General features: G+C 43.7%; 1 protein-coding gene across 2 annotated transcripts in view; it reads left to right on the top strand.

Annotated features, from left to right (window-relative positions):
• KLC2 (kinesin light chain 2) overlaps positions 1–16,437 on the top strand; it is a 310,347-nt gene that overhangs the window by 181,333 nt on the left and 112,577 nt on the right. For both annotated transcript variants that reach the window (XM_069207926.1, XM_069207927.1), the window contains exons 7-12: positions 5,827–5,928; positions 8,229–8,402; positions 8,838–8,937; positions 11,106–11,155; positions 12,807–12,874; positions 16,243–16,351. In XM_069207926.1, coding sequence (XP_069064027.1) covers positions 5,827–5,928; positions 8,229–8,402; positions 8,838–8,937; positions 11,106–11,155; positions 12,807–12,874; positions 16,243–16,351 — 603 coding nt within the window. The remainder of the gene's footprint in view (positions 1–5,826; positions 5,929–8,228; positions 8,403–8,837; positions 8,938–11,105; positions 11,156–12,806; positions 12,875–16,242; positions 16,352–16,437) is intronic.

The following is a 16,437-nucleotide window of genomic DNA, read 5'->3' as shown; positions in this document are numbered from 1 at the left end:
CAAGTGGATGACTTAATGTGGACAGCTTACAAGGCCTGTGCTTTGGATGATTTAATAATGGTAAGGTCTGCTGTGAAGTGTCAATTATTATGTTGTCACTGCAATAGGGGGTGCTGGCCATTGGCAGGCAATCGGTATTCTCTTTCTGAAAGGAGGCTTTACTTTGCATTGGCCTGAATACAGGCAGGAGTAATATCTCTCTTGAAAATAGCATCCCCATTTATACCAGGCTCAAGAAGCTTGGAATCGATCCTCTCATGTCTGGTAGTTATCAGAATTAAGAGCTCTTTTAACAATTTTTAAGAAATTGTCATATTATCCAACCCTTCTGACTAGATAGCAAGGCCAACTATTCCATATGAGCCTAACTCCTTTAATAGATAAATGTACCTCCATTTTATGTAGATATTTTAAAAGAAGTCGAGACACCAGCAGCTAGGTCTTCTTCTTTTTCCTTTTTTTGTGGTGCCAAAAGAAAAAATATAATTCCATCTTATAACAAAATATAATGATTGTGCCATACTTACTACATCTGGTTAAGTGTAAGCTGCATCTTTCTTCAACTAAGCTCTATTTGGCTAAGAGGAAAGGCCCTCATCACCCCTCCTTTGGAGTTCCAACAATAAAGACTTTCTTTAGGGTTTAAAGGTGTTTTTGCCAGTGAGAGCCCCTTCCCCATAGAGGAAAGGCCCTCATCGCCCTTCCTTCAGAGTTCCAGCAGTAAAGACTTAATTCAGGGTTTGAAGACTTTTTTGCCAGTGAGATCCCCTTCTCCACCATTGGAACGTAATTTAGTACTTTAAAAAATAATGGAGTCTCTTTTGGAACTCTTTTGCTTCTTTGCAGCATCTAACATTTAAGGTATCTTTTTAGTTGCTAACACTCCTGCATGCAGAGTTAGTGACCTGCGGGTCCTCTTAGTTTTTGAACCTATTACAGTGCTTCATTCTAACAGGATAGCAACAAGAACTCACCATTCCCTGTTTCCCAGTTTCCCAGTGTGTACACCAAATTTCATCTTAAATAGACAATTAGAATTCCAGTGTTTTTTCACTAATCCACCCACACTGGCAAAACGTTCCATCCAGTCTTATGGGTTTAGTGGAGTTTCATATTTCTATCTGGAAATAACACATCAAGCCACTTTATTAATAGGGACTATTGTGATTCTGATACTAAAGCTGGCTCTAGCTTACGTTGAGCCACTTGTAAGAATCTATTTGTGTGATGCTTTTTAGTTTGTTTAATATATCTAGGGCTTGTTGTCTTTTATAGCTTCTGGATGAAAGCTGTAGTCCCTAGGGATTTGCTTGCCTCTTTAGTCTAACATTTATGACTACCAATTGAGAGCATGTGATGCAGAAAAGGTCTTGCTTCTGCATGCTAGTGATCGTCACTGAAGTCTTAAACAACCCTCATGCCTCCCCAGATTTTTCATGGCCACTTGGGATGAATGTCCTCTCTCCAGCTCTTCATATCCTTTATGAAGAACCAACCCCTAAAGCCAACTGCCTGCACAAAGGAGTTGGAACCTGTAGACCACCTACATACACTTGGTGCAGCTTAGCGATTCAAAGCTTATTAGACCTCGTTTGTATTCTTGTATAGACAGATTTAGGCAGCAGTTTATACTTAAAAGTGCTACAATATAGTTTGTTGAAAGGGTTTTTATTTCAGAGTAGGTAAAATTTCAGGAAAAGCTTTGACCCTTGGTTGGCCATGAATGTTGTGCCATAGCGTTGATCATCGGTGGGTTCTGCACCTTCTTCGATAGTATGTGGATAAAGTTATCTGGCGGTCCCAGCATACAGGAGGGTATTATTGCAATGTTTATATCACTTCATCAAAGATCAGTATAATACAGACAAGGACACAAGTAAATAACCAACTCTTGCCCTTTTCAAGTTGTTTTGACACCCTTCACAACTCTTCTCGTTATTTTCTGTGCTGTCTCCCATCTATTCAGTCTACCATATCTTTCACCGTTTTCTAAATCTTGTGCTTACCATCTCACCTCACCTTGCCATCTATCTGTCAAAGTATAGACTAACAATCATGCAAGCAAAAATAGAAATTTGTATCTGAAAAGCTTGTCAGCTGCTAACTGTTTTGGGCAGATGTTTTAAACTGTAAGTAAGATTTTGTTTTAAGTCTTCATACAAAGGACCAAGTTAATTGAATGATGGCACGTTATATCAAATGTTTCAAAATAAGATCAGTATATCCAGACAAATGATAATGCCCTTGAGGGAAAGAGGGAACAACAATTGCTAACACAAAGACTAAAATTCATAGTAAACAGCCCAAGCTACTGATTTTTGTCATGTCAAAAAATAAAGTTAGACAAATTTTGGTTTTGGTGAATTCCATGACACATGCAACCGACCCCTGCTCTTTCAAAGTCATAAATTAATGCAATAAGATTATTGCCTAATTTTCTCAAATGTTATTAATACACCTCAGCAGCAGGTATAATTACAGCCTAACTTAAACATACCTGGTTACCCTGTAACCAAGGTAACCAAGAAGGTGCATTAGATAACTTGTGACTAGATGTACTATTCAGATATGGAAACCAAATTGTGCAGTTTTCACATCAACTGGTTTGCGAATGGATATGCAATTTGAGATTCAGTGTAAATTGTCCATTAACAGGGCTTGCAACACGTCCTTTTTATAAACAATAATTAGGCAGGTCACAATTTGCTACCACCCTGTATGATCAACTGGTAATTCAGCAAATGAGGCCAGCAAGGGAAAACAGACCTCCATCCCTGCATTTGCATTCCTTAATGGCCAATTTCTATTAATGTATTTAATTTGTCCATTAAAGGGACAGGTCCTGCTTTACTGTTTGGCAACACATTGATGCAGTAGATCAGGCAGTGGTTCCCTGCTTTCTCAACTCCGTAAGCATGACTTCCAATTGGGAAGCTTTTCCTTAAGAACAGCTTCCTCTTTCCCATCAGTTACTTCCCTATCTCAGCATTTTGTAACTGAGCAAAGGTTTGTGATTACAAATGTGGATTTGTACCATTAATAAATTCCATTGCAACTCCCTTGTGGAGAAGGGCACCCATTTCACTCTCCCTCCTATTTGTGATTTGTAATGGATTGCGAACACCCTAGTAAGAGTCAGAAGGACTTTCTGACTGCTAAAAGAACGTTGATACATCGGGAAAGGGTGTTTTGAAGACACAAACCCTGTGTTTATGCGAAGCACAGGCCTTGTAACTATTACAGACCTTTGTTCATGAGCTCCCTGAAGTTCAAATATTACAGACCTGTTTTCAATGTTCTCTTCTTCCTAAAAGTTCTGCATGAATGGCAATCAGAATTTGGAATAATAGGGACACATAGCCTGGGTTAAATGATATTCAGACATAAAGTTTAGAGTTCCTCAATAAGAGGGTCCTCTATTACTGATCCTATTGGACCTGCAAAAGCGACAGACACTGCCATCATTTTATGATATTTTAAAATTTGATTGGGGTGAGTGCTTAAGGCAAGTGGTTTGCTTCTTTCTTGAGAAGGAATACTCCCTACAATGGAAATTCCTAAATGCTAGACTTCAATAACCAGCAAACCATCACTCTGGTTCAGCAACATCGGCATGCAACACTTTCCCGGCAAACCTGAGAAAATTAGCTTGTTTGTTGGCTTTTAGGAAACTACTTAAGACGCATCACTTCTAAACCAGCATTTCCAAAGCCAGTAAATATCCTACTAATTGTCAGTCTTCAATTGCTTATTGTATGTTATTTTTTGGGTTCATCCGTTTGTCTCATTTTCAATCTATTATCGTCCTTCCTGTATCTGTGACACCGCTGTTTCAATCCAACTATTTGAAAAGCAGCCATCTGTAAGTGGCGGGACACTATAGAAATGCTGAATAGTAGTAATAATAATAATGTGTGTTTCCAGGAGAACAATATTGAGATAATGTAAAGTGGCTAATCTGTTCCACAGGGCGCATGACTGTGACCTCTTAAGTTTGACATGCATGTATTGTCCTGCAGCAGTTTGTAAAAGTGAAAGTAGTCATTCATAGCCATATTGGTAGAATTCTATCTTCTATCTACCCAGAGCAAGTTTGCCAGAGAGTAGGTGATAAATGTGGCAACATTTTACAAAATCAAACAACAGATTGATGAGGTTGCATGCACTCATCAAAAAAGTACAGGTGAGTATTCATCATTTAGCTCATGCCAAATCACAATAGAGATAAAAGTCAAAACCCTAAGGGTTCAGTTGAGACCCTGCATGACTATGAAAAGCTAGTTACACACAACACTCGCATCAGCTTCATTTCACTTTCTGCTGTCATTTATTTGTTTTGAAAAGCATCGGGCAGACATTCCAGTTTCAAAAAGAGATGGATACAAACTGCCCTGGAGGGTCCCTGTGCCTTCAGGGAAAGTGGGTAGCTCTCTAGATGGATGGCAAGGATTCTTTAGAAATCTGTTTTTAGATATTTTTAATGTTGAGAGTAAGTTAATTTCTATGAACTGTAAAAGATGAGTTTCATAGCTGAGCTACTGTGGTGCAAACTGATTTCTAACCTGTGGATCGTCAATTAAATCTGACTTGAATGATTTGATTCGCACTGCTGGGGAGGAGTACCTACCTTCTTAGAGGAACAAGATAGAGTTACTATAGCTCAATTATTGAATAACCATACGTAATACACCAATATAACATTTTTTTTAACTGTAAGTGGAGCTTAACATACCTAGTAGACTATTTACTGATGTTCAAAGAAGAGAACAAATTACCCCCAACCCCTAACAGAGTTTACTGACTGCCAGCTGAGACTAGAGTCAAAATTAATACTTTAACGTGGCACTGCAGGTGGAGGAATACGTACTCTCTTAGATGAACGAGATAGAGTTACTATACCAATTATTGTATAACCATAAGTAGTACACCACTACAATGTTTATTTAAAAAAACTGCAAGTAGTGCTTAACACACCTAGAAGAAAATGTACTACTGTTCTAAGAAGAGAACAAATTACCCCAACCCCTAACAGAGTTTACTGACTGCCAGTCGAGACTAGAGTCAAAATGAATACTTTGATGTGGCCAACAAATCAATCTTTGGGAATGTGCTAGGCATTTTAAAAAATATAAACAAATCTATCACCCTGCACCACAAGACACCTTGGCTCCAGTGAACACATCTGCTGTGTCACTTATTAAAAAATAGAGCCAATAAGCTAGGGCAGCGGGCTGTTTGTTCCCAACTGTGCCAAGCATGATGTGGAATACAATTACCCAAGGTGGCAGGAGTTTGGCTGTCTAAGACATGAAAGGAACCCACTGTCATTTAGGACATCGAAAAAGACAATTCTCTTAGATGAAAATGAGTGATAGTTATTGCCCTGTCGTAGAACGCTTAAGTACATTTTTAGGTTTTAGCGCTATACATAGGTTCTAAATTGAAGTGAATTATTCCATCTGTACTATGTTACATCTTATTTCTTCATCTTGTGAGCTTACCCTGCACCTACTGATCGTACTCATGCTATCGTCCATCATAATTTTTCATAAGGTTGGTCAAAACCCCTAACCTCCTCTGTAGCTCATACCTTTTGTATCCATCAACTTCATGTAGGCTGCCTGGTCTAGTTCACTAGTTTGTTTAATTTCATGTATTCGTGGCTCATTGTTTCCTGTATCCTTCTTCTCTCTAGCTTGCTTCCTTTTTGCCCAACCCCCTCCACTGTTATTTGAAATGTATTACGCTCAGCAAATGACTGTGCAAGACTGCTCAGTTCTGCTGCTGGATTGACTCGCTGATTAGATTGACTTGTGTTCTCTGCAGGTTGCAGCCACCTTGAACAACTTGGCGGTTCTTTATGGCAAGAGAGGGAAGTACAAGGAAGCGGAGCCACTGTGCAAAAGGGCACTGGAGATCAGGGAGAAGGTAAGAATGGTACATGACCTGCTAATGTGAGAACAGAGGACCTATTGGTGTGAAACCTGCACACTTTAGTGTTGTCTTTAGCCATTAAAACGAACATTGGGAAAAGCAGGATCAATCCAGCATGTCTCACATGTGAAAACTATCCCTGCATTAAAAACCTTACGAACTATCTAAAGGTTATCTTTGATACCTGCCTCCATTTCCTTGTTTCTTTCGCTAGATGATCTTGAATGGCTATGGGTGTTCAGGGGAAGGGGTAACGGGGTTGTGTTTTATATGGCTGGTAAGTAGGTATCTGATGTAGTAATGTTTTTGTTACCCACAAGTGTTGGACCCTCTTCTTCCCTTGTGCTTGTGTCCAGGACTTTGTTCATAAAATTAAAACCGACAGACTGGACAAAAACAGCCACAACAGCAGAGAACTTTTCAGCATCGTCAAGGAGTTCTCCAACCCCAACGCCAACGCCGTCACGCCCTCACAGGATTTGTGCAAATCCCTCGCCACCTTCTTCCATCGCAAGATCAGCGACCTCCACGACAGCTTTGGACACCATACCCAACCAAACATCACCGAACCCGCACCCCGGCCTTCACCCTCAACAACTGGACCCACATCAACACTGAAGAAACCAAATCCATCATGAACTCTATCCACTCCTGCGCCCCTTCGGACCCCTGCCCTCACTTCATCTTTAATAAAGCCGACGACATCATCGCCCCGCACCTCCAGGCTGTCATCAACTCTTCTTTTTCTTCTGCTACCTTCCCCGAATGCTGGAAACACGCCGAAGTCAACGCCCTCCTAAAGAAACCTACGGCTGACCCGAGCGACCTGAAAAACTTCCGCCCTATATCTCTCCTGCCTTTCCCAGCCAAGGTAATAGAGAAGACCGTCAACAAACAGCTGACCACCTTCCTGGAAAACAACAACCTGCTCGACCCTTCACAATCCGGATTCCGAACCAACCACAGCACGGAAACCGCCCTCATCTCAGTCACAGACGACATCAGAACCCTGATGGACAACGGTGAAACAGTCGCCCTCATCCTCCTCGACCTCTCGGCTGCCTTCGACACCGTCTGTCACCCCACCCTAATCACCTGCCTCCGCTCCACCGGGATCCAAGGCCAGGCCCTGGACTGGATCGCCTCCTTCCTCTCAAACCGTTCCCAAAGAGTTTACCTCCCACCGTTTCGCTCAGACCCCACCGAGATCATATGCGGCGTACCTCAAGGCTCATCGCTCAGCCCGACACTCTTCAATGTCTACATGAGCCCCCTCGCCAACATCGTACGCAAGCACGACATCATCATCACCTCCTACGCCGACGACACCCAACTTATACTCTCCCTCACCAAGGACCCCGCCAGCGCCAAGACCAACCTACAAGAGGGGATGAAGGACGTCGCAGATTGGATGAGGCTCAGCCGCCTAAAGCTGAACTCTGACAAAACGGAAGTCCTCATCCTCGGCAACACCCCGTCCGCCTGGGACGACTCCTGGTGGCCCTTGGCCCTCGGCACCGCACCGACCCCCACAGACCACGCCCGCAACCTCGGCCTCATCTTGGACCCCCTTCTCACCATGACCAAGCAAGTCAACGCCGTGTCCTCCGCCTGCTTCCTCACCCTCCGCATGCTCCGCAAGAACTTCCGCTGGATCCCCGCCAACACTAGAAAAACCGTGACCCACGCCCTCGTCACGAGCCTCCTGGACTACGGCAACACCCTCTACGCTGGGACCACCGCCAAACTCCAAAATCGCCTGCAACGCATTCAAAACGCCTCGGCCCACCTCATCCTCGACGTACCCCGCAACAGCCACATCTCCGCACACCTGAGACACCTGCATTGGCTCCCAGTCAGCAAAAGGATCACCTTTCGACTTCTCACCCACGCACACAAAGCCCTCCACAACAAGGGACCGGAATACCTCAACCGACGCCTCAGCTTCCACGTCCCCACCCGCCTCCTCTGGCCTTGCGCTCGCTGCCGTCCCTCGCATCTGTCGCTCCACGGCGGGTGGGAGGTCTTTCTCCTTCCTGGCAGCCAAGACCTGGAACTCCCTCCCCACCAGCCTCAGGACCACTCCGCATTCCGGAGACTCCTAAAAACCTGGCTTTTCGAGCAGCAGTAACCCCCCCCTTTCCCCTAGCGCCTTGAGACCCGCACGGGTGAGTAGCGCGCTTTATAAATGTTAATGATTTGATTTGATTTGATTTAAAATAGTGGCTATAATCAGACTCTTTCCTTTTTTGTGTTTGTTTTACTGTTGAACCACTACCTTCTGCACAATCCAGGTGCTGGGGAAGTTCCATCCAGATGTGGCCAAGCAGCTGAATAACCTGGCACTGCTCTGCCAAAATCAGGGAAAATATGATGAGGTGGAATATTATTACCGTCGGGCACTGGAGATTTACCAGTCTAAGTTGGGACCAGAAGACCCCAATGTGGCGAAGACCAAGAACAATCTGGTTAGTGATGGCTATGTATAGGAGGCCTGTTGAAGGGATAGGGAAACAGGGAGAAATGGAGTGTAGGCAAAGGAGTCTGTGATCTCAGGAGAGTGGAGTGAACAGACCCTAGGATTCTGGGAGGCTGGGGAAAAAAGATAGAGGAAGAGGATAAAAAGCAGAGATCATACCCTGAGGAGGGAAAGCAAGGATCCGACGTAGGGCCGGTAGGACCCAGGTGATAGAGAGAAAGAGAAGAAAGGCAGTTGAGTTGAAAAATCTGGCTTGTGGTACCCCAGGAGCTTCAAAAGTGGTTTCTTTGGTGGATCTTAGAGGGGCAGTTTCTGTAGTAATAATGCGATTGTGTTAAATTTGTGGATGAAGGGGGTCAGTTCTTTCATGCGGTAGTGTTTCTTTGAAAGTTTGTAAGTGAATCCTCATCTCTGCCTCTTCCAGGCCTCCTGCTATTTGAAGCAGGGCAAGTACAAGGATGCAGAAGCACTGTATAAGGAGATCCTCACTCAAGCCCACGAGAAGCAGTTTGGATCTGTAGATGGTGAGTATTGGTGCTTCATTGAAAATTTGGGGATTGGCAATCTGACACAATAATTGGGGCTGAATAAACAGTAAATGTAAAATGGCATCACCTTTCAGTAAGGTCCCTTAAGGTCACTAACAAGCCTCTCCGCCTTTGAATAAATGCATTGCCTCCATCTCGTATCTGTCCCCTTCTCTTGCCTGTAGCAGGAGCCATCATTATCAATGCTTGTTTCCAATCCAGGGAGGACCTGTCCTGGCAGTTCGGGCTGGATTGTCCCCATGGGAAACGGGGCCAAGAATGATTGGCATATGGCTGGGTCCAACCTAGGGTGGTGTGGTGGTTAAAAAAAAAAAATGATGGATTAAAACCAGATCTCTGTGACTGGGAGTGAATGTTTGCATTGTTCATCATTCCGTCCATCACCTGTTCTTTTTGCATTACTCCTGCTACAAGAAAGTAGGTCTACCCATCTTGTGCTACTATATAGCCTTACTTCTCATACATTCACTGCTTGAGGCCACTTCTGCCCATCCTCACCCACAATCTACATGCACCTACATCATCCTGCATCTGCTTCCTTACTTGCACACAGCAGGGTATCATCTCCAGCCTTGAAATTTTGCGTTGTGGCTGCTTCACACTCCTCTTAGGCCCCACCTCTTTCAGTTGCCTGTCAAGTCCACTCTCCAAACTTATCGCTCATCTCACATCCACGGTGTGCATTATAGAGCTTGCCTTTCCACTTAGCACTCTGGCACACCCTGTCTGCACTTTACATGTGCTGTTAAAAGTGCAGGTGCAACCTTGCACCTGCTCTGTGATCAGCACATTAACGACAGGTGGATTGGCAGTTGAAATCACCTGTCCGCCTTTCTCTGCAGGTGGCCAGGCCTTACTTTTAAAGTGGATCAGGAATGCCTTTAAAGGCGGCAGGGTGCAGTGGGTGACTGGGGGCAGTACCTGGTGGAGAGGGGGCGGGGTCTGTGGGACGCTGTGCACTCCTCCCACTGAACACTCTAGGGGCGCACTGTCTGGTACTACCTCTCGTGGTGAAGTCAGTGCCCCTGCTGACATCCTTGCCTCTGCACCCTTGTGTCTCCAATAATGCTTATGAGCAAAGGCAAAGCATTCGGTCATTTGCATGGGGCACTCTACTGTGCACATGATGGAACACCCATTTGCTGTCATGCCAGCACACATTTAGTGCCAGAGGGATCCATATTACAGAAGGGTCTGCACAAGTTTCTGCAACCCTTGCTGTAATACCAAACTGCCCCAGGAGTACAAAAAATCATGTGCTCATACCTATTGCATCTCAGGTACAATTTGTACAGTATGCCCCTAGGTGCCACCTGAGTTTTTCTTTTGTTTTAATACATCTGGTACTCTTTATGTTGGCCTCATATGAATGCTTTCCTCACCTCCCTCAAATCACTTCCAAAAAAATGGCAAAGGAAGACAGTATATTGAATAGGACATATTGGACTTTTGTGTTCTGTGTTACTTTGGTGCCCAGGATTGTCTCTTTGGGTCATGCTGAGACACCAGTGGGACCCTCAAAAGGTAGAAAATCAGCTTTGCTTCAATCCACTCTCTATTCCACAAACAAGCCAGTCCTCAACACCTCATACCCAGTCTATCAGCATTGCAGCCCTGCCACAACATTGCAGTTAAGCAAACTAATGTGTTTATGTGTTTTATATTAAAAAAGACATTTCTACCTTTATTAACCTCCCCTTTCCAATGACTGTCCTCCATCCCATTATCTAAATTACACTACTAATAATGTTTTTGTTTCACTGCCATTGTCATAAAATATTGACTTCCTAGGCCCTGGTGCTGCATTCTAATGTTTGATATTGAAATGCTTCTGACACAGAAGCTCCATGTGTACTTCAGGAAGTCCCTTTGCTGTGTTGTGTGTTGCCTTTAGTGTAAATTCAAGAAAAGTGCATGCCAATGCTGGTTCTCTGTCTGATCTGTGATTTTATAGTTTTTAAAAAGCAAGATACCTAAGCGGCTGCAAATGAGGTGATAATAGATGTGGGGATGGAGATTACATCCGTGCTGTATATTAAGTCCTATGAAATGAGGTAGTGTGTCATGTACCATAGTGGGTGTGGGAGGATTGAAGGGGAGAGAGGTCCAATACTAATGATATCCATTCTTTACTCTCACTGCAGGGGACAATAAACCCATCTGGATGCATGCTGAAGAACGGGAGGAGAGCAAGGTGAGCTGAGTGGGGGTTAAAAGTATGATCCTCAATAGATTCTGCCTACATCCGTGCTTTTCTCTGTATTCGTTGTGCTTCCTACAAGATTTGGTGCTAACTCTGTAAACATTTATTCTGTAGCCTGTGATCCATTTCACATGAATGTTCCTTTGCCTGGGAGCATTGGCAGGTTCCCTTTCTAGATAGTGACAGAGTGACTGAAGCTTTTGAAGCTGTGTGCATGTTGTGTGCATGTTTCCCAGTTTCAGAAGCTTTGAATATTCCCTTGCTGTAGGGGAGAGTGGCCTGGTGCTCCCTTTTGTAACTTAAAACAGTGGTTCTGTAGGAATCACTAGACCATTCTTAGTAATAATCCCTACTGGATAAGTAATGCTTACTGTTACAAAGCGGAAGGAAAACACATTCTGCTTTCATATACATCATCATTGTCACTTATGGTTTAAGCTATATAAACTTTCAGTCAGCTTAGTATTCTCTCCCTAAACATATTTTATGCCTAGGTTGCTAGGCCTATTTTGCTTCCTTATTTTCCATCTTACATGTTTCCTCCATCCACTCCCAATATTGATTTTTAGTGATTAGAGGTTCTGCCTTTTATAATACAATGTTATTCAACGCTGAGGGATTTCATGAACAGTGACTACAGCTGGATATGTATGTACATGAATGACTAATGAGTAGTTTACCTGTTGTTCCTGTGTTATTTCCCAGTGATTGGCAAATGCTATTTTATCAAAGTGTCATCTATTTTCCATTAGCCCTGATTGGAAAAACTCCATAAACCCCATTTTATCATATTGACATGAATGGTGACCTTCTAACTCAACTTACAGATACCATCTGTATCTTGACTGCCAAACAAATTTACCTGGACCAGGGTATATCATTGGAAAAAGAGCTCTCGTAAGCAGGAAGGTTAGGTGCACCCAATCTTCACAAATCAGGTTAGGACAGTAGACCAAAGATGCTGCATCAGAGCCCATTGTACAGATGACAGATTGGGACATACGAGTGAGGAGAATTCGGAAGTTGGGGGACCATTATTAAAGTTGTGGATCTGTCATTTCACTTATTTCAGCATGTGGACTCCTTCTCTGATTTGCATAGTTTAACTCTTCTGCTGCTCTTATAAATGAACTTGAATAGAACACAGTGGCACTATTCAAAGTCTGTGAAACTGCGAATATTTTGTATGGTAAGGACATTTTGTTGTAGGTAACTCATCTCTAATACTTGCCATTCTAAAGTGCATAGAAGCGACACCATTCATTTGGTTTAGTAGTGACCACTACACTATTTCAACTCACTCTTTCACTCTTCAGAACTTGGTACAGCATGTGATGTAACATTTCTTCTGTATTGAACAGAATTACATTCTAAAGTATTGCTAGTCAGTCTGTGGATCACCCTCAAGTCACCCTACACTGATCATTAAGACACTGCAGTTAGAGATGACTTTAAGCACTTCTGACATAGCCCCTCCGTTTGCACTTGATTTTACTTATGCTTGCTTTTACTTGCACTTGCCTATTCTGAAGTAGACCGATAGAGATAAAGAATGTTTTTATATTCATAGTTCTTGCGCTGGGTGATAGTGGCAGTCTTTCATGCTGCTGCCTTCTTTGATGGCACTTTTTCTTATTTACAGGGAAAACGAAAAGACAATTCATTGTATGGAGAGTATGGTGGTTGGTACAAAGCTTGCAAAGTGGACAGGTGAGCAGACAAAGATATGTACAATGAGGATGTAAATTGAGCATGAAAGGTGTGTACATTTGATAGGTGGAGGTCAGCATGGATTGGTGAACATGGTGAGGTGAAGACGTGGGGGCAGAGGGCTGGAACAAGCAACACACTGTACTGACCACTATTTCCATTTCCAAGCTTGAAGGCAACACAATCTACTCTTTCCTATGTATGTTTTTTTGTACCTGCTATGGTGTGATGAGAAAGTTGCGTTTATGCAAAAAAGGAAGCAAAGGTGCAATGGAGGGTCTGCTCAGGGTTTTTATTTTCACTTCAGCCTGTATGTTTATGAGCACAGAATAAATCCTTATCTTGAGAGCCTTTTGTTTATTCAGTGGTTAATAGTTACAGTATTCTTCTGCTCTCCCAGCCTTTTATGGCTTTTGTCTCGGATGTGGTTTGAAAAAATGACCGAGAGAGAACCGCAAACAAACTTTCTTCCCTTGTCACGCCCACCTCACCACTGGATTATCTCTATTCATAATTTGATTCCTGTCACACCTTGATTCCTTCAATCCCTGAATATGGACATATAGGGTACTATAGGCCACGGCTTACTCTTGGAAGAGGCATCCCTGCTCTTGTGATATTTACTTATTTTTCTTCCATTCCTGAATAGAGATGTAGGGTACCAGAGGCCAGGGTTACTCATAGAAGAGTTATCTCTGGCCTTGTGATGTTTACTTAGTTCTCCCTCAAATCTCCATGTGGACAGTGGCAGCCATTAGTTGCACCAATGAGCAGCATCTGTTTTGAAAGGGTGTTTTCAGGTTAGTAAAATAGTAAAGAGTACTACACTGGTTTGATATACAGAGTCTTGGCAGCAGAATCACTTGTCATGGTATCCAAAGGCAAGTGGAGGAGGCAAGCAGTGTATGACGGGGGTACAGCACCCTCAGATGAAGATCAGTCTGTGCTGTTCCTGAAATCTAAATAAAGGAGAGGACGACAACCCTAGGATTTTTTCAAATGTATTTTTATTTTACAGATAAGCAAAATACCACCTTGCTTATGTGCCAGACAGGCACCCACTTCAATACAATATCAATTAAAGGCAGACAGCCGCTGCACCCCTGAGGTCTGACTTCTATTGTACATAGCAAATACAAGTAAGCCATAGCATGAATCCATAGACAATTATCTCCACTTTTTTGCCAGATTCCCACAATCCCATTAGATGTCCATACCTGGAACCAGCCCACCCTCCTCCCCTAGGGACTTCACTGAGTAGTATTGGAGCCAACCTCACCACACCTTATAGAATTTCCTGGGGAAGACTCTGCTAGTGTATATGACTTTCTCTGGTGCCATATATATATATATATATATATGTCAATGCCCCACCGCCATTCATTCAGAGTAGGGGGTCTCCTTTCCCCTCCCCAATGTTGAGCTATATCCCTTTGGCCACCACTAATCCCAAGACACTGAAGAGTAGCTTGGCTTGTGAGATGTCCACTTCACTGGGGATTCCCAGGAAGATATGTATTTGATGGCATGTGTAGATACACATGTTCTGCATACACCTGCCATCTAGTGTTGGGTCCGGAGCGGTGCAAGTTGTTTTCTTCGAAGAAGTGTTCTGAGTCGCAAGATCGAGTGACTCCCTCTCGATGATATTGCTCATGGGCATTGATGCATTTGATTGTTTTTCACGCTGCTGTCGGGTTTGGACATCTATTGTCTCGCTTTAGTTCAGTACTTCCAATCTTTTCCTTTTCTTTATCTGCAGTATTGTATAGCTCGCTCTTCTTCAATCTTACCGCTCTCATTGTTCCGCCTGTTCGGGTACTGACCGCCCCTTTGGGGCACCAGCGTTCGCTCTGGCCTACCTTACACGTGGCTCTGATAACGATGAGAATGTTTACTTCATGGAACGGACTCCATTCTGTTTCTGTCCTCAGTGTCACGCCAAGTTCCCGCACACTGATCCACACAGTTCCTTACCATTGCGAGGCTGACTATGACACTTGTAAGTCATTCGGCTCCCAAAAGATGCTTCGGGACCAATACACTCGTAGGCTGGAAATGGCCCAGAAGATGCTGGATGACACCCGGACATCTTCGGTTGAGAGCACGCTCAGAAGGAACCTGAGCAGGAGGCGGAATCCCTTTCCATCCAGGACAGCTCCGAGTCGGACGTCAGATTCGGCATCAAAAGCCACGAAGTGACCTCTGCTTAACACATGAGTACTGTGGTCCTGCTGTCCCTCATAAGTCCTCCAAAAAGACATTCCAGCCTTACCTTCAGCTCACCTGTCTGCCACTGCCATCCGGCCATGGTCCACACTGTAAATCTAATTCAGCCACCTTGCCTGCATGCTCAGCACTGAAAGTGGCCCGAAGGCCAAAGCTGCCTGTTGACCTCTACACTTTTGGACCAAGAGATCGTTTTGGTATTGGTCCTTACCTCGGGACCAAACCGACAGCTTCAATCCGACCTCGGCACCGAAAGCCTCAGACCCAAAACCATCGGAAGCCAAAGGCTCAGGCCAGTCTTTCACCAGCCCATCTCCAATCAAGCCCATACTGGAGAAAATGGACTCTCGTCGGCACAGGCTCCAGATTCAGGAGGGCACAGGATGGTATGCTTGCCACACCTTCCTCCCCTGTGCTCCCTAAAAAAAAAATTACGTTTCAAGAGGCTCTGTGCATTCTTCTCCCTCTAAAAAAACAAACAAAGGACAAGGCTAGTGGCCCTCCTCGCAGGCCTTCTCACACACCTCCTTTTCCTCCACTACCTCCTCCTTAACCTTCTCCTTCACCACCTCCACCTTCACCACCACCCCATCCCCCTCCAGATTCCCCACCTCATTTCAAAGATGTAAATTGGAAAATATTTTAAGACATAAAAATTGACAACAGTGTGTCCCAGGTAAGTTGTAACACTCTCAGTGATCTTACCTCCCAGTTAATACCCTTAAAAGTGCATTGGGTTGACAACCAGCGTTTATGAAATTTAATAAACTGTCCTTTATGGCTCATAGTTTGATCATGACATTTTTATGCTCTGCTCAGCAGTAGGACACAAATGAATGTATTTTGAATACTCCTTCGAACTGCTGGGCTGCAGCATACACTCAGTAAGTCACTAATCTAGTTTGCCAAAATGTTGTCTGCCCTGTTAATCATTGTTGATGTTTCATTGGTGCATTACCTGACTGAGAAATACCCACTGCTGTGGCCTACTTCATAGTATTTCTCTACCCCTTCATTTTATGCCTGAATTAGCAGGCGTGTCAATGATATGTGCATAGTGATTTTTTGACCTCTTTACTTGTCTTTCAGTTGGATGGTTAATATTGACCTAGTGATGATTTTACCTATTTATCTTTTAGCCCAACAGTGAATACAACATTGAAGAGTCTTGGTGCACTGTACCGCCGGCAGGGTAAACTGGAAGCTGCTGAAACCTTGGAGGAGTGTGCAACCAAGACTCGCAAACAGGTACCAAGCAAATAGGATGCTGGGTGAGGAGCATGCTAAAAGAGTGAATAGGAGAGTAACAGGCCCTAAAGGTTAAGAAGAGGGTT

Source organism: Pleurodeles waltl, chromosome 9 (assembly GCF_031143425.1).
Source record: "Pleurodeles waltl isolate 20211129_DDA chromosome 9, aPleWal1.hap1.20221129, whole genome shotgun sequence".
NCBI lineage: Eukaryota > Metazoa > Chordata > Amphibia > Caudata > Salamandridae > Pleurodeles > Pleurodeles waltl.
Note: the sequence above shows the minus strand (reverse complement) of the source record. Positions and strands in the feature narration are given on the sequence as shown.